The sequence below is a fragment of the Hylobates moloch genome, unplaced genomic scaffold (genome assembly GCF_009828535.3).
Source record: "Hylobates moloch isolate HMO894 unplaced genomic scaffold, HMol_V3 SCAFFOLD_24, whole genome shotgun sequence".
NCBI classification, from domain to species: Eukaryota; Metazoa; Chordata; class Mammalia; order Primates; family Hylobatidae; genus Hylobates; species Hylobates moloch.
This window is the reverse complement of record NW_026652299.1, coordinates 1542954-1563558: the sequence shown is the minus strand read 5'-3', so window position 1 is coordinate 1563558 and position 20605 is coordinate 1542954. Positions and strand designations below refer to the sequence as shown.

At 52.6% G+C, this 20605-nt stretch overlaps 1 protein-coding gene across 10 annotated transcripts in view; it reads left to right on the top strand.

The window, feature by feature from the left end:
- MAD1L1 (mitotic arrest deficient 1 like 1) overlaps positions 1-19256 on the top strand; it is a 405930-nt gene extending 386674 nt beyond the window's left edge. For 8 of the 10 annotated variants that reach the window (XM_058434334.1, XM_032145963.2, XM_058434335.1 and 5 more), the window contains one exon: positions 18809-19112. In XM_058434334.1, the coding sequence (XP_058290317.1) occupies positions 18809-18967 (159 nt within the window). In that variant the 3' untranslated portion in view covers positions 18968-19112. Of the gene's footprint in view, positions 1-18808 lie in introns of all 10 variants that reach the window. The other 2 variants (XM_032145960.2, XM_032145959.2) reach the window with 1 other exon arrangement.
- Positions 19257-20605: the final 1349 nt, after the last annotated feature.

The following is a 20605-nucleotide window of genomic DNA, read 5'->3' as shown; positions in this document are numbered from 1 at the left end:
GAATTTTTTTTTTTTCTTTTTTGAGGAATGCCTGTTGGGTTTGATCAGATGCTTTTTCTGCATTTATTGAGTTGATCATATGGTTTTCCTTTTGTACTTTGTTAATATGTGGAATTACTTTGATTTTCTAGGGTTAAACCAACCTTGTATTCTGAAGATAAACCCCACTTAGTCATAGTACATTATCCTTTTTATATGTTATTGGATGTGAATTGCTAACCATTTTGTTTTGAATTTTTGCATAAATATTCCTTAGGGTTGTTCCATAGTTTTGGGGGGGGTGTGGCTTGTAATATCTTCTGATTTGTATATCATAGTAATGTTGGTCTCACAGAGTGAGTTGGAAAGCATTCCTCCTCTTCAGTTTTCTTAAAGAGTTCATGTAGAATTCTTGATCAAAACAAACTGGAAAAAAAGAGTTAATGTAGAATTGATATTATTTCTTTTTTAAATAGTTGATCCAATTCATCAGTAAACCCAATGAACCTTGAAGTTTTCTTTGTGAGGTTTTAACTACACATCAGTGTCTTGATAGACATAGAGTTATTCACATTGTCTTTTTCTTTTGTGGTGAGCTTTAGTAGTTTGTATCTTTAGAAGTTTGTCCATTTTGTCTGTTTTGAAAGATATTGGCATAAAGTTGTTCATAATTTCTCTTACTATCCTTTTAACATCTGTAGGATCTGTAGTGCTATCACCCCTCTTATTTCTGATGTTAGTAATTTGTCTCTTCTTTTTTATTCCAGGTCAGTCTGGCTAGAAACAGTTTTTGGTTTTATTATTTCTACTGCTTTTTTGTTTTCTTTCATCATTGTTGCTTTGATCTTTATTTTCTTTCTTTTGCTTACTTTGTCTAATTTGCCCTTCTTTAGTTTCTTAAGGTCAGAGCTGAAGTCTCTGATTTGAGACCTTTCTTCTTTTTTTAATGTGGACATTCAGTGCTATAAGTTTCCCCCTAGTTTCTGCTCTAGTGGCATCCCACAAATTCTGATATTTTGTTTTTATCTTCATCCAGTTCAAATCACTTACTAATCTCCCTTTTGATTTCTTCTTTGACATATGGGTTATTTAGAAGTGTGTTAGTTTCCACATTTTTTGAAAATCTCCAGATGTCGTTCTGTTACTAATTTCTCATTTAATTTCATTATTGTCAGAGAACATTCTCGGAATAGTCTGAATCCTTTTACTTCTTTTGGAGACGGAGTCTCATTCTGTCACCCAGCTTGGAGTGCAGTGGCGCGATCTCAGCTCGCTGGAACCTCTGCCTTCCAGGTTCAAGTGACTCTCCTGCCTCCTACCTCAGCCTCCCGAGTAGCTGGGATTACAGGCACGCGCCACCACCCCGGCTAATTTTTGTATTTTTAGTAGAGATGGGGTTTCATCAGGCCAGGCTGGTCTCAAACTCCTGATCTCAGGTGATCCACCTGCCTCGGCCTCCCAAAGTGCTGGGATTACAGGCATGAGCCACTGCATCTGGTCACATTTCTTGAAATTTGTTTTAAGGTCCATCCAGTATGTTACTGCCTTGGTAAATGTTTGCGTGTGTACTTGAAATCTGTGTGTATCCTGTATCCCACTGGAATGTGCTGTATTGATGTCAAGTAGCTGACATTTTTAATAACGTTTGCAAAGCTTCTATATCCTTGCCAATTTTCTGTCTTCCTGTTTTATCAGTTATTGATAGACGAATATTGACATCTCTGACTATAATTACAGATTTCTCTATTCCTTCTTGCATTCCAGTTGTTTCATATATAAATGGACCCTTTTATCATTATGAAATGACCTTTATTGATAGTAATATTCTTTGCTCTGAAATCTACTTTATCGATACAGAGTTGCACTGTCAATAAGCAACCTTAGGTATATCGCAGATTTGGTTCCAGACCACTGTGATTAAGCCAATATCACAATAAAGGGAGTCCCATGAATTTTGTTTCCCAGTGCATGTAAAAGTTATGTTTATCCGATGCTGTGGTCTATCAAGTGTACAACAGCATTATGTCTTTAAAAAACAATGGGCCGGGCGTGGTGGCTCACTCCTATAATCCTCCCAGCACTTTGGGAGGCCAAGGCGGGTGGATCACGAGGTCAGGAGATTGAGACCATCCTGGCTAACATGGTGAAATCCTGTCTCTACTAAAAAATACAAAAAAATTAGCTGGGCGAGGTGGCGGGCGCCTATAGTCCCAGATACTCGGGAGGCTGAGACAGGAGAATGGCATGAACCCCTGGGGGGCGGAGCCTGCAGTGAGCCGAGCTCTCACCACTGATTCCAGCCTGGGCGACAGCGAGACTCCGTTTCAAAAAAAAAAAAAAAAAAAAAAAACAGTGTACATGTCCTGATTTTAAAAATACTTTATTGCTTAAAAATGCTAATGATCACCCGAACCTTTAGCCAGTTGTAATCTCTTTGCTGGTGTAGGTTCTTGCTTTGATGGTGATGGCTGCTGATGGATCAGGGTGGTGGTTGCTGAGGGCTGGGGTGGCTGTGACAGTTTCTTAAAAACACCAACGGGCTGGGTGCGGTGGCTCACACCTGTAATCCCAGCACTTTGGGAGGCCGAGGCAAGTGGATCACTTGAGGCCAGTAGTTCGAGACCAGCCTGGCCAACATGGTGAAACCCTGTCTCTACTACAAGTACAAAAATTAGCCAGGCATGGTGGCACATACCTGAAATCCCAGCTACTTGGGAGGTTGAGGCACGAGAATCGCTTGAACCTGGGAGGTGGAGGTTGCAGTAAGCTGAGATCACGCCACTGCACTCCAGCCTGGGCAACAGAGCACAACTCCATCCCCCCCTGCAAAAAAAAAAAAAAAAAAAAAAAAAAAACAGCAATGAAGCTGGCCACATTGATTGACTCTTCCTCTCATGAAAGACTTCTCTGTATCATGCCGTGCTCTCTAATACCATTTTACCTACAGTAGAACTTCTTTTATCTTGGAGCCAATCCTCTCAACCCCTCAAACTGCTTTATCAACTAAGTTTATGTACTTTGCTGTCATTTTTCAACAGTGTTCACAGCATTTTCACCAGGAGCACATTCCATCTCAAGAAACCACTTTCTTTGTTCATTCATAAGAAGCAGCTCCTCATCCATTCAAGCTTGATCATGAGATTGCAGCAATTTAGTCACATCTTCAGGCTCTGCTTCTAATTCTAGTTCTCTTGCTATTTTCACCACATCTGTCCATCTTCCTCCACTGACATCTTCTTGAACCAAGTCATCCATGAGGGTTGGAACCAACTTCTGCAAACTCCTGTTAATGGTGATACTTTGACCTCCTCCCGTAAATCACTAATGTTCTTAATGGCATCTAGAATGACAGCTCCTTTCCGGAAAGTTTTCAGTTGACTTTGCCCAGATTCATTAGAGGAAGCACTCTGTGACAACGATAGCCTTACAAAATGTATTTCTTAAATAATAACACTTGAAAGTCAATTGTCCCTTGATCTAGGGGCTACAGGATGGATGCTGTGTTAGCAGCCATAGAAACAACGTTCATCTCCATCAGAGCCCAGTAGCTAGTTGCATTGTCAGTGAGCAATAATATTTTGAAAGGAATTTTGTTTTCTGAGCAGAAGGTCCCAACAGTGGGCTTAAAATATTCAATGCACTGTGCTACGTTTGAACAGATGTGCTGTCATCCAGGCTTTGTTGTTCCACTGATAGAGCACAGAGAGAGAAGACGTAGCATCATTCTTAAGGGCCCCAAGGGCTCATTTACCGTCCTGAAAATCTCCATATTAGCAGTAAGGCTGTTCTGCTTTCTTATCATTCATGTGTGTGCGGGAATAACCCTTGCGATTTCCTGTATGAATTTCTCCTTTGCAGGCTAGCCATGTGGTGCAAGAGACCTAGCTTTTGGCCTGTCTCAGTTTTCAACATGCCTTCCTCACTAAACTTAATTATCTCCAGCTTTTGATTTACAGTGAGAGACACATGAGTCTTCTTTCACTTGAACACCTAGAGGCCATTCTAGGGTTATTAATGGGCCTGGCTTCAATATCGTTGTGATGTTCATGTCTCAGGGAATGGGGAGGCCCAAGGAGAAGGAGAGAGATGGGGGATGGCTGGTTAGCGGAGCAGTCAGAACACACACACATTTGTCAGTTAAGTTTGCTATCTTACGGGCACTGTTTGTGGCGCTCCGAAACAATTACAGTGGTGACAGCAAAGATCACAGATGACAGACTACCATAATCTTAATAATGAACAAGTTGGAAATATATACGACACAGACATGAAGTGAATCCATGCTTTTGGAAAAATAGTGCCGATAGACTTGCCAGACACAGACGTTAAACTTGTAAAAAATGCAGTGTCTGTGAAGCAGTCAGGCAACGGATGAAGCGAGGTGTGCTCATATGAACACAGGGCGAATTGGCTTCTGTGAGCACGCTGTATCTGCTTCACGTTACTTTTAATCTACTGTGTCTTCATAGTTAAAATGTGCTTCTTAAAAGCAGGATATAGCTGAGTCTTAAATGTGCATAAAATCTGACAATCTCTGCCTTTTCACTGGGGCGTTTAGGCCATTTACATTTAAATTGATTACTACTTTGATTAGATAAGTCTATCAACTTGTTACTTGTTTTCTGTTTGTCCTGTCTGTCCTTTGTTCTTTTTTCTTCCCTCTTTTTCTGCCTTTCTTGGATTGAATTTTTTACAAGTTCATGTGTCTCCTTTTTTGATTTGTTAACTGTCTTTTTTACAGGTTGTGTTAGGATTTAGGGTATGTAGATCTTTAACACAGTCATCCTCGAATGATACGACACCACCTTGTGTGTAGTGTGAGAACCTGACAGTCACATACTTCCAGTCTTCTCCTTCCTGCCTTAGTCCTCTGCTTATATTTTATTTATGCACATGATAAACCCCACAATACTTTGTTTTTATTTCTGTTTAGTCAGTTATCTTTGAAAGAGATGTAAATAATAGTTGTAAATGTTGTATATGTCTGCACATGCAGCTCCCATCCCTCATTCATGGAAGGAGTAGGGCTGTTCTTCCTTCTTGTTGTGTAGGCCCATGTTTGTTTTTATTTTTATTTTTATTGTTTGAGACAGAGTCTCACTCTGTCACCCAGGCTGGAGTGCAGTGGCGCAATCTCGGCTCACTGCAACCTCCACCTCCCAGCTTAAAGCGATTCTCTTGCCTCAGCCTCCCGAGTAGCTGGGATTACAGGGATGCACCAACACACATGGCCAATTTTTGTATTGGCCCCAACAGGGTTTCACCATGTTGGCCAGGCTGGTCTTGAACTCCAGACCTCAGGTGATCTTCCCACCTCGGCCTCCCACAGTGCTGGGATTACAGGTGTGAGCCACCGTGCCTGGCCTGTTGTGTAAGCCCTGTTTGCATCCTCATTTTCCTTCTGTCTGAAGGGCTTCCTTTAATACTCTTGCAGTGCGAATCAGCTGCTTTGGGATATTTTAAGCTCTTGCACACCTAAAGAAGTCTTTATGTGGGGGGAGATATTTCCACTGGGTGGAGAATTCTGGGCTTTTTTTTGTCTTTCTGTACAGAGGTGATCTCACTGTCTTCTTAATTCCAGCATTTCCTCTGAGAAGTCTGCTGTCATCCTCATCTTTGTTCCTCTGTCAGTCAATTGTCCTTTCTTCCTCTGACTGCTTTTAATATTTAATCTGTACTACTGGTTTCGAGCAGTTTGATTATGATGTGCTTTGTGTACTTTGATGTCATCCCCCCCTTTTGTTTTTGGTGGTTGGGGTTCTTTGAACTTCTCAGATCTCTCAGTGTACACTTCTGCACACATTTCAGAAAATTGGGGCCATTACTTTTTCAAGAGTCTTTCCTGTCCCCACCATTGGCGACCAGTCCTTGAATAACATCGCTGCAGAGCTCAGTGGCTCGTGGCTTCTGAGGTCAGGAGTCCAAGTGTGGCTGAGCTGGCTTTCTGCTCAGAGATCTCACCAGCCACGGTCCTCTTGGCTCTGCTGGGGAAGGCCCCACATCCAGGTACACCCACGTGGCCATCAGAAGGATTCTGTTTCTCATCCGTGGTTGGGCTGCTGTGCTTGGTTCCTATGGCAGCTCCTCGCCATGTGGGCAGCTCACGCGCGGCAGCTGGCGTGTCAGAGCGCTGAGAACCAGGGTGGGAGCCGCAGAAGTCACGGCTGCTGTGACGCGACCGCAGAGGGAACAGCCAGCACTTGCGCCACACTTTCCATCAGCTATAAGTCACGCTGAAGGGCTGGCGCTGATGCGGGTGATGCCTGGAGGTGGGGACCATCAGGGGCCATTTCAGAAGTGCCACCAGCCCGCCTCCTAGGACTCCCGCCCCATGTGTCAGGCCACGTGACGCCACCCCGCAGCCCACGCCCAATGTGCTGCCTCCTTTATATTTATCTTTCCGTTTTTTCCTTTTTGTTTGTATGCGCTTTTCTTTCTTTTTCTCATCTGTTTCATCTCGGACGGTTTCCGTGGTTGTATCTGCAGCTTCACTGATCCTGTTTCCGCAGTGTCTGACCTGGCATGGATCCGTCCCCGCACTTGTTGTCTTCATCCTTAGAAGGTCAATTTGGCTCTTTTTTGTCCCTTTTATGTCTGTCCTCAACTTTTTGGGCATATGGAGCAAAGTTACAGTGACTTAATGTGATCTGCCGCTTCTGACGTCAGGTCAGCCCTAGGTTTGTTTCACTCAGCTGATTTTCTCTTTGTTGAGTGCTGCGAGGCTGTGTGTGCATGTGTGCGTGTGCCTGTGTGTGCACGTGCATGTGTTCCTATAAATATTCGTGAGCTCTGTTCGGAAACACAGTTCAGGTACTTGGAAACAGCCTGGTTCTCTGGGTCTCGGTTTAGGAAGTGTGAGGTGGGAGCAGGGCAGCGTCTGTCTGGGGCTCACACCGCCCCTTGCTGAGGGGCGTCCATCTCAGTGCTGTGCCCTGGAGCTGCCTAGTTCACAGGCTTTCCCGCGAGGCTGCCAGAGACAGGCAACTGCTCCAGCCCAGTGTGAGCTTCAGGTGCCGTTTTCTGGGTTTTTCTCTCTAATGCTCCAGGTTTTCTCAGCCTCTCACCGAGCACTCCAGGGAACTCAGCCCTCCTCTCCAGCACTCTCTCCTGGGCCCCGGCTCCAGCTCCAGCCCTGTCCCTCAACTCGGGTCCCCTGAGGCCCTGCCTGGGCCGTGACCGGTCTCCCCGGGCTCGCCCCGTGTCTCAGGGCCCGCCACCCTTCCTGACTGAAAACTGTTGTTTCACATTTGATGCCTCATATTCTGGCTGTTTCAGATGGCAGGTGCATCTGTCCTTGTGGCTCTGTCTTGGCCGGAAGCTGCCGGCCACCCTCTGAGGTGGGAAAATAGGCATTTTGTCTCCATTTTACATTCAGGAAACTTCAGCTCAGAGAGACAAACTGATGGTCCCCGGGGCCCACAGCAGATAAGAGGGGCAGCCTCACAGGAGGGCAGGCCTGCATCTCCAGCCCCCCTCACCCCGCATCCCCAGCATCACATTGCCCTAAGCCTGGTGCTCCACGAAACGTCACCCCCAGCAGCATGGGCCTCGCCTGGGTGGAGGTGAGAAGGCGCAGAGGCCACTGACGTCCTCTCCTCTCCTCCTCATTCGGCTACATCTGGAAAGGGTGGTGCTGTCTAGCCCGGGCTCAGGAGGGGAGGACCCCACAGCCAGGCGGGTCTCAGGAGGGGAGGACCCCGCAGCCAGGCGGGGCCCTGGAGGGGAGGACCCCACACCCAGGACGGGCCCAGGAGGGGAGGACCCCGCAGCCAGGCTGGGCTCAGGAGGGAAGGAACCCACACCCAGGCCGGGCTCAGGAGGGGAGGACCTCACAGCCAGGACGGGCTCAGGAGGGGAGGACCTCACAGCCAGGACGGGCTCAGGAGGGAAGGAACCCACACCCCGGATGGGCTCAGGAGGGGAGGACCCCACGGCCACGCGGGGCTCAGGAGGGGAGGACCCCACACCCAGGCCGGGCTCAGGACGGGAGGACCCCACACCTGGGTGGGGCTCAGGGAGCCACTGGGCAACGGCTGTGCTGCAGCTCCTCCCTCCTCACCTGCGTGCCTGAGCTGAGCACCCGTCCCGCCTGCCCGCCGCATCCCTTTCTTCCCTTAACCTTCACTGTGCTCTGCGCTCCTGCTGCCCTTGGGGCCAGTCCCTGTCTTTTAACCCACACTCAGCCGCTTCTCCCTCCCCGCCACCTCCTCTAACTCATCCCTGTGGCCTCCATGCCCTTCCACGGCCCTTGGAGCCGCCCGTGGCGGATGCCACTCACAGCAGGGGCTGCGCAGGCCGCCCCACCCCAAGCCGTTGCCCCCACTCCCTCCGCTCCCCTCCGGCTGCGGCTGCAGGAGCAGCTGCGTGTGGCTGTAAAGCAGAACGCCCGTGTGCGAGGGGGAGCTGTATAAATAGAATAATAATAATAATAATTGTTGGTTTGGGATTTTTCTGCGACTGCTGGGGTGCCTGGCCTTGCCCGCCCCGCCAGTCACTCTTGAAGGAAAGGTCACCCTCGCCGGGAAGATAAACCCCAATAACGCTGGTATAATTAGCACAGGCAGTATTTAGATGCTTTCCTCGGTACAATTAGGCAGGAATAATTGGCTGAGCTATTTTCCCCGTGCCGGACACGCTTTTTGCCAGCTTCCGTTCTTTGGAACTTCATGCCGGGACATTTGTTCTCGGCATTCTGTCCAAGCTGTCCTGACCCAGTTGCCGCCAGGCCCTCGGCGCAGTGCTCACGTGGCAGCATCTGCGAGGCCTCCTTTGGGCCCGGCTGCGTCGCCTCCCCCGAGGGACACCAGAGGGACAGTGGGGCAGAGAGGGGTGGGAGCTGAGGGCCGTGCACACAGCAGGGTGTCTTGGGGTCAGACCTGGACCTCCCGACCAGGAGCTCCGAGGAGCTGAGCTGTGCTGGGCCTGGAGCTGGGGGGCCTGTGCAGGGTGGGGCTGGACTGGCCGTGGGCATCCATGAGGGAGTGAGGCCGTGAGCGGGGGAGTCAGGCATGGACTGGAACAAGTCCTGTGGCCAGCCTGGAGGAGGAGTCCCTCGGCCGAGGTAACACACCAGAGGCGAGAAGCTTGCTCTCTCCCTCCTCAGCGCACGGACAGGCCAGGCAGTGACTATCAGGATTCGGCAGTGACTGCTGCTCCTGGGTCACCCTCGGGCCGTGGATGTGCAGCAGGCATGCTGGCCCCACAGCACCTGAGACTCCTGTGCAGAGCCCAGCTGTGAGGTGTGAGGCTGCCAGGAGTCCTTGGTATCCCAGTCTAACTGGTTGTGTAGACCACGGTGGCACCAGCCATTTTCACGCTGTACCCGGCAGGCTCAGCACGGTCTTGACGTTTTCACGGCCAACCTTTGGGATACAGATCACTGCCGCCGAGGTCATGAAGCCAAGCTGGGACCGCGCTGGCCTTCAACCCCGGGGCTGGGACTGTGCTGGGATGAGGGCACACATTACCCAGGTTTATCACTTCTGGACCCTGATGCCATGGTCCAAGCCTTCAGCCCCTGAGACTTTTTAGGGAGGTTCATGCAGAGCTGTATGCATGGTGAGACTGCCCAGCACTGTTCACAGGCACTCAGAGGGGCACCACAAAGACCTGTGGACAGACAGAGCTGTGCCCCACCTGGGATTTGCGCAAGCCCAACCCGGGTGCCCTGGCCACTGGGTGCCGAGGGGCGTGGGCCCGTGTCTGTCACACCTCAGCAGCAGCCCTATGACAGGTGGCCTCAGCGGACTCTGCTGTGGCCACCTGACCAGCACCACCCACCCCCACCAGCTGGCTGGGCTTGCGCTGTGACCCATGCCCGGCGTCTGTGGTGCCACCAGCCAAGATGCCAGCCGCGACACCAGCGTGGCACCCCAGGACATCTGGGGCAGGTGGGCGGGCAGCACCGGCCTCAGCAGCCCACAGAGGGGCCTCCCACAGAGCGTCTGGAGATGCTCCAGCCAGACGGGCAGACGGGCAGACGAGCAAGACACTCGAGGGTTGCAGGCCAGGTGGATAAGGATTGGGGCTTGCGTGTGTCCGCAGTGGGAACCCGTGTGCTCATCGGCCTGTCTTGAAGCTCTTCCGCTCTTGCAGATATAATTTAGATATACTTTTTTCCTAATTACAAATATGCAGCATATAAAAAAGTCTGGAAAATGCAGAGAACCATGAGTCACTTTCCATCCCAACACTCCGAGTTAACCGCTGTTAACATTTTGATGATTTTCTAAGGGTCCTTTTGCACTCTGGGAGTGTGGGTGTGAGAGTGTGTCGTGCCGCAGTGTGAACTGGAAGGGTTTTCTCACCCCTGAAGTTCAAGGCTTACTCTCGGTGGACGCACCTGAGTCTTCTCCCCGGCTCGCCCCATGTGTGCATGAAAGTGCCTGGGATGCGTCAGATTCTCAACTTGAGAAGCCTGGAGAGTCTTTTGAAGTTGAAAACACTTTGATTTCCTTACAGCCTCAAGACAAAAAAAAATCTCACCTTTGCTGGCTTTGAGAGCAGGTGTCTTCTACAAGCGAGGTTCACAGGGACCTGCGGCTGCCCCGGCAGAGGCCAGCCAGGCATGTCCATCTCCTCTCCCGCGGGTCCTGGTGGGGGAGCCTCTGTGGGAAGCCTGGGGGCTCCGGGGCCTGGCAGACAACCAGTCCTGCTGCAGCGAGGTGGGAACAAGGCCGGCAGCAGCTCGCTTCCCAGTCGTCGCCATCCGATGGCGCCAGGGCACGGGGCAGCCACCGTCCTCGTGGCCCCGGGGGTTTCCTCATCCCACTGTGCTCGGTGTCTCCCGAGCCCGACGGTTTTACACACCTGACTTCATTCGTCTTCTCGGCAATGCCCAGCATGCAGACCGGGCTCAGAGAGGTGTGTCGGTGTGCCCAGGGTCACGCAGCTTGCTGGTGGCCAAGCCGAGGTTAGAAGCTAGTTCTGGTGGGTGTGAAAGCCCCCCACGCCGGTAGCTCTGCCACCAGGCCTGCACAAGCAGGTGGTGTAAGAGGGGAGGCGTTGGGGCCGGCAGTGCTCCAGTCAGGATCGAGCGGTCTATCTGGAACGTCTGTCGAGGGCGTGTGGTGGCGGCCGGGAGGTGGTCTGACTGCCCGCTGTTTTCCTGCAGTGCCTAGGCCCAGGAGAGGGAGCAGCCCCCGGTCAGGACCCAGCTGCAGGACACCCCATCCTCATGGACCTTGCTTCCCGCTCTCCCTCCCCCTACAAATGGGCCCCCAGCATAACTTCCCCCGAGGGCTCCTTTCCTCTCCCCACACACAGCCCTGCTCAGGAGCGGCGCTTGCAGCACACCAGGGACAGGAGGATCGGGCTTCAGGGAAGCAGGCGCCTGGAGCTGTGTCCAGTTAGGCGCGTGGCGCTTGCAGATCCGAGCATGGAATATTCGTGCCTCCCCCGGCCCAGCAGCTGCGGCTTCTCATCTGGAACAAGGGGGTGCTTCTCCCAGGAAGGCCAGTAGGAGCAGGGGTGTGTCTGAGAACGCCTGGGCGCTCTGCCCTCACGATGGCCCCCAATGCCACAGCCCCGGCCTCTGTGCCCAGGCCACTCTCCAGCCTGGTGAGGTCTGTCCTGGGAAAAGGGAGAAGAAGACAGATGTGGGCCTTGCCCCGTGGGGCCAGGGCACAGGCAGGAATCCCACTTGGGGTTAAGACGCTGCAGTCACCCCTCCGGGTTCTGTGCACTGGCCCCTCCAGGTGCCGGGGTCCCCAGTGGCCGTGGCGTTCTAGGAGAGATGGGCAGGGAGACGCTGGCGCCCTGTCGTGTAGCTTGTCCTTTTATCTGCTTCACAGGCTCTTCCACTGTGCAATTTCCTAAAATGTTGGTGAGGCCCATTTATCCATTTTAATTTTATTCTATGGATCGTGCTTTGGTGTTGAGTGTCAGAGCTCTGCCTCATCCAGATCCTGAAGATTTCTTTTTTAAAGTAATTCTGTGTTTTACATGTAAGTTCATGATACAGTTTGAGTTAAAATTTATATGAGATGTGAGGTTTCGGTCAAAAAAAAAATTTTTTTTAACTAAGTATGTCCAGCTGCTCTGGCACCAGCTGTAGCAAAGACAAGACTGTTCTTCCTCCACTGACGCAAAGCGCCTTTGTGACTTTTTTGTGACTTTTCTGTATCAATTAATAGGATCATATGTTGTTTATTCTTTAGCCTGTTGATACAGCAGATTACATTGATTTTCAAATACCAAGCTAGCCTTGTACACCTAGACTAAGTCCCACTTTGTCACAGCATAATGTTCTCTGTTAGAAAGTGGCCTGGACGTATCTGTTGGTCTCTTTTGAGTTCCTCTGTTCTGTTCCGCTGGTCTCCACATCTCCCCTCCAGCGCTGCCCCAGCCATGTCTGTCTGACGTAGGAGCCGTATAACGCTGTGCTGTAGCTGTACAGTTCTCAGCATCAGGAAGGGCAATCCTCCACTCTTCTTTTTCGGAATTGCTTTCCATATACATTTTAGAATAATCTTGTGTCTCTCTAAAAAAAAAAAAAAAAAAAAAAAAAGATGCTGGCCAGTCGTGATGGCTCACACCTGTAATCCCAACACTTGGGGAAGCCAAGGCAAAAGGATCGCTTGAGGCCAGGAGTTGGAGACCAGCCTGGGCAACACAGGGAGACCCCATCTCTACGAAAAAAATACAGCCATGAGTGGTGGTGCACACCTGTAGTTACCAGCTACGTGGCACGTTGAGGCAGGAAGATTTCCTGAGGCTGCAGTGAGCCAAGACCGCACCACTGCGCTCCAGCCTGGGTGACAGAATAAGACCCTCTTTAAAAAAAAAAAAAAAAAAAAAAAAATATATATATATATATACACACACACATATATATGCTGAAGTTTAGACACCAATTACATTAAAACCAAAGATCAATTTTGGAAAAATTGATTTACTATAAGTCTTCCAGTTCACAAACATTGTATCTATTTATACAAACATTCTTTTGGTTCCTTTCATCAGTATTTCCTAACTTTCTGCAAACAGACACTATACAAGTTTTTGTTAGATTTATACCCAAGTATTTAAGATGTTCTGTAAATTATATTGCCTTCTAATTCTGTTTTTCACTTGTCTGCAATTGCTTTATAGAAATGTGGTTAATTTTTGTATGTTCATCTTATTTCCTGCAACCTTCGTGAACTCACTTAGTGTTCGAGGAGTTTTCTGCAGATTGCTTAGGGTTTTCCACGTGGGCCATCGTGTCAATCTAGGAGTTTTCTGCAGATTGCTCAGGATTTTCCACGTGGGCCATCGTGTCAATCTGGGAGTTTTCTGCAGATTGCTCAGGATTTTCTACGTGGGCCGTCATGTCATTCTAGGAGTTTTCTGCAGATTGCTCAGGATTTTCCACGTGGGCCGTCATGTCATTTGCGAGTAGGGACAGTTCTGTTCTTTTCCAATCCCTATGCTGCTGCTTTCCTTTTCTCACCTGCATGCCCTGGCGTGAGGAGCTCCCATGCTGGGTTGAGGATGAGTGGGGAAAGCCAGCTCTCCGCTGACCGAATGAGGGAAGGCGGCCAGACTCTTCCGTGAAGCAGTGTGAGCTGAGAGTTCTTTGTGGTGCTTTTTACCAAGTCGGAGGACTTTCCCTCGATTCCTGCTTTGCGAGAGTTCTTGTCAGGAATGGAGATTAAATTTTGTCAAATGCTTTGCCTGTGTCAATAGGATCATATTATTTTCCTTTAGCCTGTTGATAGGGTGAATAACATTGATTGATTTTCAAATCTGAACTAGCCTTTGTTGTACACCTAAACTGAATCCCACTTGGTCAGGGTGTGATACTCTTTTTCGTATATTGCTGGATTCCATTTGTTAGTATTTGTTGAGTATTTTTGCATCTAAGTTCATGAGAGACTGATACTTATTTTTGTGTGTGCTCACCATCCTTGTTGGTTTCAGTACAAGGTTAATAGTGGAAAGGGGTTTCCCTGTCTTTTGTTAACCGAAAAGGGATTGTGTAAAATTGGTATTAATTCATATTTAATGTTTGGTAAAACTTTCTAGTGAAACCATCTGGGACTGGAGATTTTGAGTAGCATTTTAATTACGACAAACTCGATTTATTTAATGGTTATAGGACTACCGAGGCTGTCTGTTTTATCTTGGCACGTTTTGGTAGTATGCGGTTTTCGAGGAATCCGTCCAGTTCGGATTTTGCTGTAGTATTTTTTATTGTTATTTTAATAGCTTCTAGATCTATTGTAATATTTCCATTTCTGACATTGGTCATTTCACTCTCCCCTTTTTAATCTTTGTCAGTTTTGCGAGGGGTTTATCGATTTTATCGTTGCTGGTCTTTTTAACAAATTTTTGAGACAGGATTTCACTCTGTAGCCCAGGCTGGAGTGCAGTGGTGTGATCATTGCTCACTACAGCCTCAAACTCCTAGGCCCACGTGATCCCACATAGCTGGGGCTACAGGTGCATGCCACCACACCTGGCTGATTGATTATAGTGATGGGGCCTCACTGTGTTGTCCGGGCTGGTCTCCAACTCCAGGGCTCAAGCGATCCTCTCGCCTTGGCCTCCCAAAGTGCAAAGATTACAGGCATGAGCCCCTGCTCCTGGCCGGCCTTACTGCTGTTTTTTAAAGAACCAGTTTTTGCTTTTAGGAACTGTCTTTTGTTTTCCTGTTCATTCCGACTTTTATTATTTCCTCCTGCTGCTTCGGGCTTGCTTTTCCCTTCGTTTCTTGAAGTAGGAATTTAGAGAACTGATTTGAGATCTTTCTCCTTTCCTGATACAGGCATTGAGTGCTGTCCGTTTCCCTCGAAGCACTGCCTTGGGTGCGTCTGGCAAATTTCATTATGCTGTATTCTTGTTTCCATTCTGTTGTATTTCCTTCCAGGCATCCCATTTGACTCGTGGATTACTTAGAAGTGTGCTGTTTAATTTCCAGGCACTTACACCGTTTTCCTGTTGTCTTTCTCTGACTGGTTTCTGGTTTTGATGTCCACTGCTGTGGCCTCCACCTCTTCATGCCACCCCACAGATGAACAGGATTCACATAACTTCGCAGTATCTCTAAGTAGCATCGTTTCCATTTCCTGCGTGTCTTCTCATTTTACTGTATTATTTCAGCTTTGCTTGTCTGAGTCAGGATTCAGGGCTTCCTTCATTCCGTCTCTAGCTTCTTCCCCTCGAGTTTCCCCGTCATGGAGTTTCTCTTGGACCCTCAGCAGCAGGGGGTCTTGCTCTTGACAGGAACCCCCACACTTCCCCCTTGGCCTCCGAGCCCCACCACATCCTGCAGGTGGTGGTGTGGAGAGAGGCGCTGTCTCTGCTCTCCAAGCACCTTGTCGGCCCCCACCCCTCCCTTACTACGTGCCTCTTGTCCCTGCCCGCTGGGACACTACGGGGCTCGGCTCAGGGGATGGTGGGACCGGCGCTTAGTAAGGCCCCTCAGCCCCAAGCACCGTGTGAGCACTGCTCGTGTGGCAGAGCCGGAATGGGGGCCGGGCACGCATTCCCGGGCCCACGTGTTCCACAGACACGCCGCAGAGGCCCCCAGCCCTCCAGGGCAGGCCTGCTCTGCTTCCAGAGGGGCAGGTGAGCCCCAGGCCAGGCCAGCCAGGATCTGGACTGGAGTGCAGTGGCCACAATGGACACCGTGAGTGTCTTCATTAAGAGTGAGTGTCTCAGTCTCCCCCAGGGCACCCGCCAGCCACACGGCCGCCGTGTGTGCAGACTAGACAGGTGGCAGCTCGGCCAGCCAGACAGAAGAGAGAGGAAGCCAGAGCCGGCGCGCAGGCAGCCCCATAAATATTTCCAGCCACAGCCAACGTATCTTACTGGCAATTTGCTTTTTAAAAAATTGTGCTCTAATTTCAAGTGAGCAGCCCCTAATTATAGTGATTTACGAGGTACCTGGGGACTGTGTGATATTTGAATGTGGCAGAGGGCTAAGCAGAGATGGATGGGCCCAGCGCCACTCATTCAGCAGGTCCTGCTCATGCCGGAGTGCTGCCGGCGTGTTAGACCAAGGTGGCGCCTCCCAGTGCGGCCGGGTACGCTGGGGGAAACGGAGTCAGAGGTGGGCTGCACGGCAGGTCGACTTGTTCACAGGGGGCTGGTGTTTTGCAAACGCTGGGTCTGCCTTCGTGTGGGGTTTGAGCTGGGAGAGTAGCACTGGTCACTCCTGCCTGTCCCCGTCCACCCCCGCCCCCACCTGGAGGGCAGCGCAGTATCTTAGGGCGTCATTCTTCCAGAGCCGCCTGAGGCCAGCAGAGGAGGTGCTGTAGCACCCGTGAGTGGGCGGCCCGGCCTACCATTGGGAGCAGCTGTCTTGCTGACGCTGGCGGGGTGCACCTGTTTCAAATAAAGAATGATCAGAGCTCACACCTGTAATCCTCACCTCGTGGGAAGCTGAGGCAGGAGGATCACATCAGGCCAGGAGTTTGAGACCAGCCTGGGCAACATGGCTAAAGTCTATCTGTCTATCTATCTATCTATCTATCTCTAAAAAAAATTTAAACATTAGCCAGGTGTAGTGGCACATGCCTGTCATTCCAACTGCTCAGGAGGCTGAGGTGGATCACTTGAGCCCAGGAGTTCGAGGCTGAGCCATGATCATGCTGCTGCACTCCAGCCTGGGTGACAGAGTGAGACTTGTCTCCAAAAAAAAATATTTTTAGAAATGAGCGGCCAGGTTCGCAAAGCCTGCCAGCCTCTGAGGGCCGGGGAAGGCGGGTGCCTGGAGAACAGCTGTTCTTTGGTCCAGCCTGGCCGGAGTCTGCACCACAGTGCCCCAGGCCCAGCCAGGTTGCCAGCCCTGGGTTGGGAGGAGGGCGAAGGGCTGGCTAAGGAGACTTCTTCCCACACTGCTTCCCACCCCTGCCCGGCAGCTGCAGGAGAATCAGCCCCTCTGACATTTAGGGGGAGAAATTCAGAATCAAGAGCAGAAGGCAGAAATGAAAGGATTTTCTTAGTAAAAGGTCAGAGTGGTTTCTCTTGTTTTTGTTTAAAAATGGTTTGTGTTGAACTATGACAAGGCCAAATGTACTAAGGCAGCAGGAACAGGGGGAGGGCAGGGGGACGGCTCCGGAGAAACAGAGGAGATGCAGGAACAGGTCAGGCCTCAGGGCCTCGGGGGCAGCACGTGCTCCAAAGGTGGTGGGGGGAGGGGCGCCAACAGCAGATGGGTGCGACACCATCAGGGCCGGGCCCAGCTCAGGCATGTGCTCCTGTGGACAGGGGAGCTGCCAGGACCAAGCTGGGTGCAGCCGGGCGTCCTGTGGCTCCTGGGGAGGGTTCCCAGAGGGCTGCCGGGCGGAGGGAGTGCTTTACAAAACGGTTTCCTGAGCTCTGATGCACACACACGCGGCTCACCCTCAAGTCTACTGTTCCATTAGTCTACCGTTCTGTTCTTCCAGGCACATTCAGTGTGCAGCCGCGACCAGTCTAACCGTGGTGCCTTTCCACCGGCCCTGAGCCCTGACGTGCCCCTCCAGGACATCCCCAGGGCATGGAGTTGTGCCAACAGGTCTTTGTGACTAGCTGGGCATGTTTTCGGGGTTTGCCTGCGTGGCAGCGTGTCTCAGTTAGGCTGTACGAAGCGGTGTTGACGGGTAAACCCGGTTTTCTCTCTCCTTCCGGCGGTTGAGGGCTGGTTCCACTTTCCGTCTGTTAGTGATGGGATCGTGTTGCTGTGGACATCTATGCCTAGGCCTGTGTGTGGACAGCGCTCAGACCCCCTGGCTGCGCACCCGGGCGTGTGCTGGGCCCATGGACTCTGCGTTCGGCTATTTGCAGTGGCCGCACCACACACGCTCCCGCCAGCGATGCGGAGGGTCTGATTCCCCTCAGTCCAGCAGCGCGTGGTGTTTGTTCTCAGTGGCCGTCGGTGTGAGGCAGGTCCTTGTCTCGCTCAGCTGCGATTCACATTTCCTCGGTGCCCGGCGTCCTGGCATGAGCTCGTTGGCCGTGTGTGGCTCTTCTCTGGAGAAATGTTCAAGCGCCCCTTGTTTAATTGGCCCTTTCCTCTTCATGGTGGAGTTGTGGGAGTTCTGGGCATATTCTGGGTACAGGACTTTTTCAGGGACGTGGTTTGAGAGGGAGCTTTGTGGTGGGCTGGGTTTGTGTCCTGCGTGACCTGGGGCTGTGTGGGACATCTGTGTGGGTGCTGACCGGGGTGGGGCTGGCTCTCAGGGGCAGCTCAGAAGGGCCTCTGTCCACTCCCCACAGCCCAGGACCGTGACACAGCAGCTCGCTTAAACCTGCTCTGTGACCTGAACCCTGTGGCTCCTGCCCTGTGTCCCCTGGCTCCTGCAGCACTGTCTGGAAGCTCCTGGTCACCGGGCCGTCTCCTCCTTGCCTGTTCTGCAGTTACAGGAGGCCGCCCTCTGGGCAGCAGAATCCAGAGCCAGACTCCCCCTCCCCCAGGCCCTCAGCATGCCCCCTGCACAAGTGGGGAAACTAGGTCGTGGGCCCCAGGCAGTCTGGAAGGCGTTGCAGGACTTGCCCGGGGCGTGGCGTCCTCCAGCCTCAGTGGAGAGTGGCACTGGGGCCTGTCACAGGTGGGGGCACAGATGCTGGAGCCCCCCAGGTGGAGGAGGAAGGAACAAGGTGGCAGCCCCTTGGGTGGGCACACCCCGCAGTGCCTGGGACCCCCAGCTGTCTGCGTAGACGACAGAGACCTTGCCCTGGGTTAATTCAGTCCCTTTAGGTGACCTGGAATAAGGCCTGGCAGGGTTGAGGACACATCTACCCCTGTCCAGGTCCTCAGACCAAGGGAAGCCCCCACGGCTGGAGGGGCTGTGTAGGGAGGGAGGGGAGAGGGAGAGGCCTGTCGGGCTGACCACTGTCTTGTCTCTTGCCCACCCCATAGGCCACCAGCCCCTCGGGCTCCAAGATGCAGCTGCTGGAGACGGAGTTCTCGCACACGGTGGGCGAGCTCATCGAGGTGCACCTGCGGCGCCAGGACAGCATCCCCGCCTTCCTCAGCTCGCTCACCCTCGAGCTCTTCAGCCGCCAGACCGTGGCCTAGCCTGCAGCCTCGGGGCATAGCCGGAGCCACGCTGCTTGGCCTGACCTGCAGGTCCCCTGCCCTGCCAGCCACAGGCTGGGTGCACGTCCTGCCTCTCCAGCCCCACAGGGCAGCGGCATAACTGACAGACACACTGGGACCTATGTCCGGCTTCCTGCTGGGGCAACCAGCACCCTCCCCACGTGCAGACCCCGTGCGGCCCGGAGCCTGGTGTGCGGGTGTCGGCCACCAGCCCGGGTTCCTACAGCCCAGGTTCCTCACCTTGTGAAATAAAGTCTTCTCCCCCAGACACTCCCACTCGCCCTGTGTATCTATCTGAGGCCCAGCCCTAGCAGGGTGGGAGGGAGGAGGGGCAGGAGCTCCGTCAGCAGCTGTTGCCATCTGCAGCCCAGACAACGTTAGGGTGGGTCATGCATCTCCGCTCAGGGAGTGCACAGCCAGCGCACAGATGGCAGCTGGGACCAAGGGTGGCTGGGGTGCCCTCCCCACCACCATGGGCTGAGGCCCCTCTGCTTAGCAGCTTCCAGCTCCCCCCTCGAGGCTGGGCCCCAGCTCCGGGGCTTCCGCTTGCTGATGGAACCCGGATGGAGGCACGGGGGTTGGGGGGACTGTGCTCACAGATAAGGGTGCATGGAGGGGAGACTGCCCTCTGTGCCCATCACTCCAGGGCCAAGAGAGGGCCTGGGCCTGGCTGGCAGCACCAAAGCCAGGGGTGTGGGGTGGCTCCACCCCATGGGGCACATGGAGCACCTGGCCCTCGAGGCTGGAGATCGAGTCCCCTCCACCCAGCTCGGTGGCTCCGGCCTTCTCCAGCCACGGGGAAAATGAGCTGATGATTCAGAGGTGCAGGTGCTGCTATCTGAGCCCAGCAGAGGGGAGCCGGTGCAGCCAGGGGAACGGCCTCGCTCCAGAGCCGCCGCTGCTGAGACAGGGAGACCCATGGCGGGGGCGGGGGTGGGGGCGGGGGTGGGGGGAGGAAGGAACAGGGAGGCGTGGACCCTGCCTCCTGCCTGCGAACTGTGGGCCTGGGCCACACCCGGGACTGCTGCCTCCACCCAGACTCCTCAAGGGCAGGGCAGCTCCAGCTCTGCCACCCCCGCCTCGCCCCCACTTTCCACTCCCAGCACCGGCGCCCCGCCCCCCGCACCCACCATTAGAACACTCCACCAGGTTCCACAAACCCTTCATGAAAGGCCTTTCCCTCCAGGTCTCAGGGGAAAGTTGGGGGGCGTCCTCTAAGTGGCCCACTGGGAGAGACGGATGTGCCCCCCAGCCTTGAGACAGGAAGCCCCTGATTCCTCCTGCGTGTCCTCTCCCTACCCCCCAACGTCACCTTTTAGCGTTGGCTTCTGTTACTGGGCCCAAGGGGTTTGATGGAGGGGTCCTCGGAGGCCCGTGGCGTTCAGCTTCGCGGGGCTTTGTGCAGGACGCAGGCTGTGCAGACAAGAGGAGAAGTGAGACGTCTCCACGTCAGGCGAAGGTTGTTCTGCCCTGGCTCGGCCCCTGGACACACATGTGCGTCAGACAGACACACAGCCCCACCAGAGCTGGGCAGCCACTGGCTCTCACACTGAAACCCAGAGTCCCGGACTGCTCGGCCCCATCGCAGCCCTGGGGCTGCCGCCATCCCACATCTCA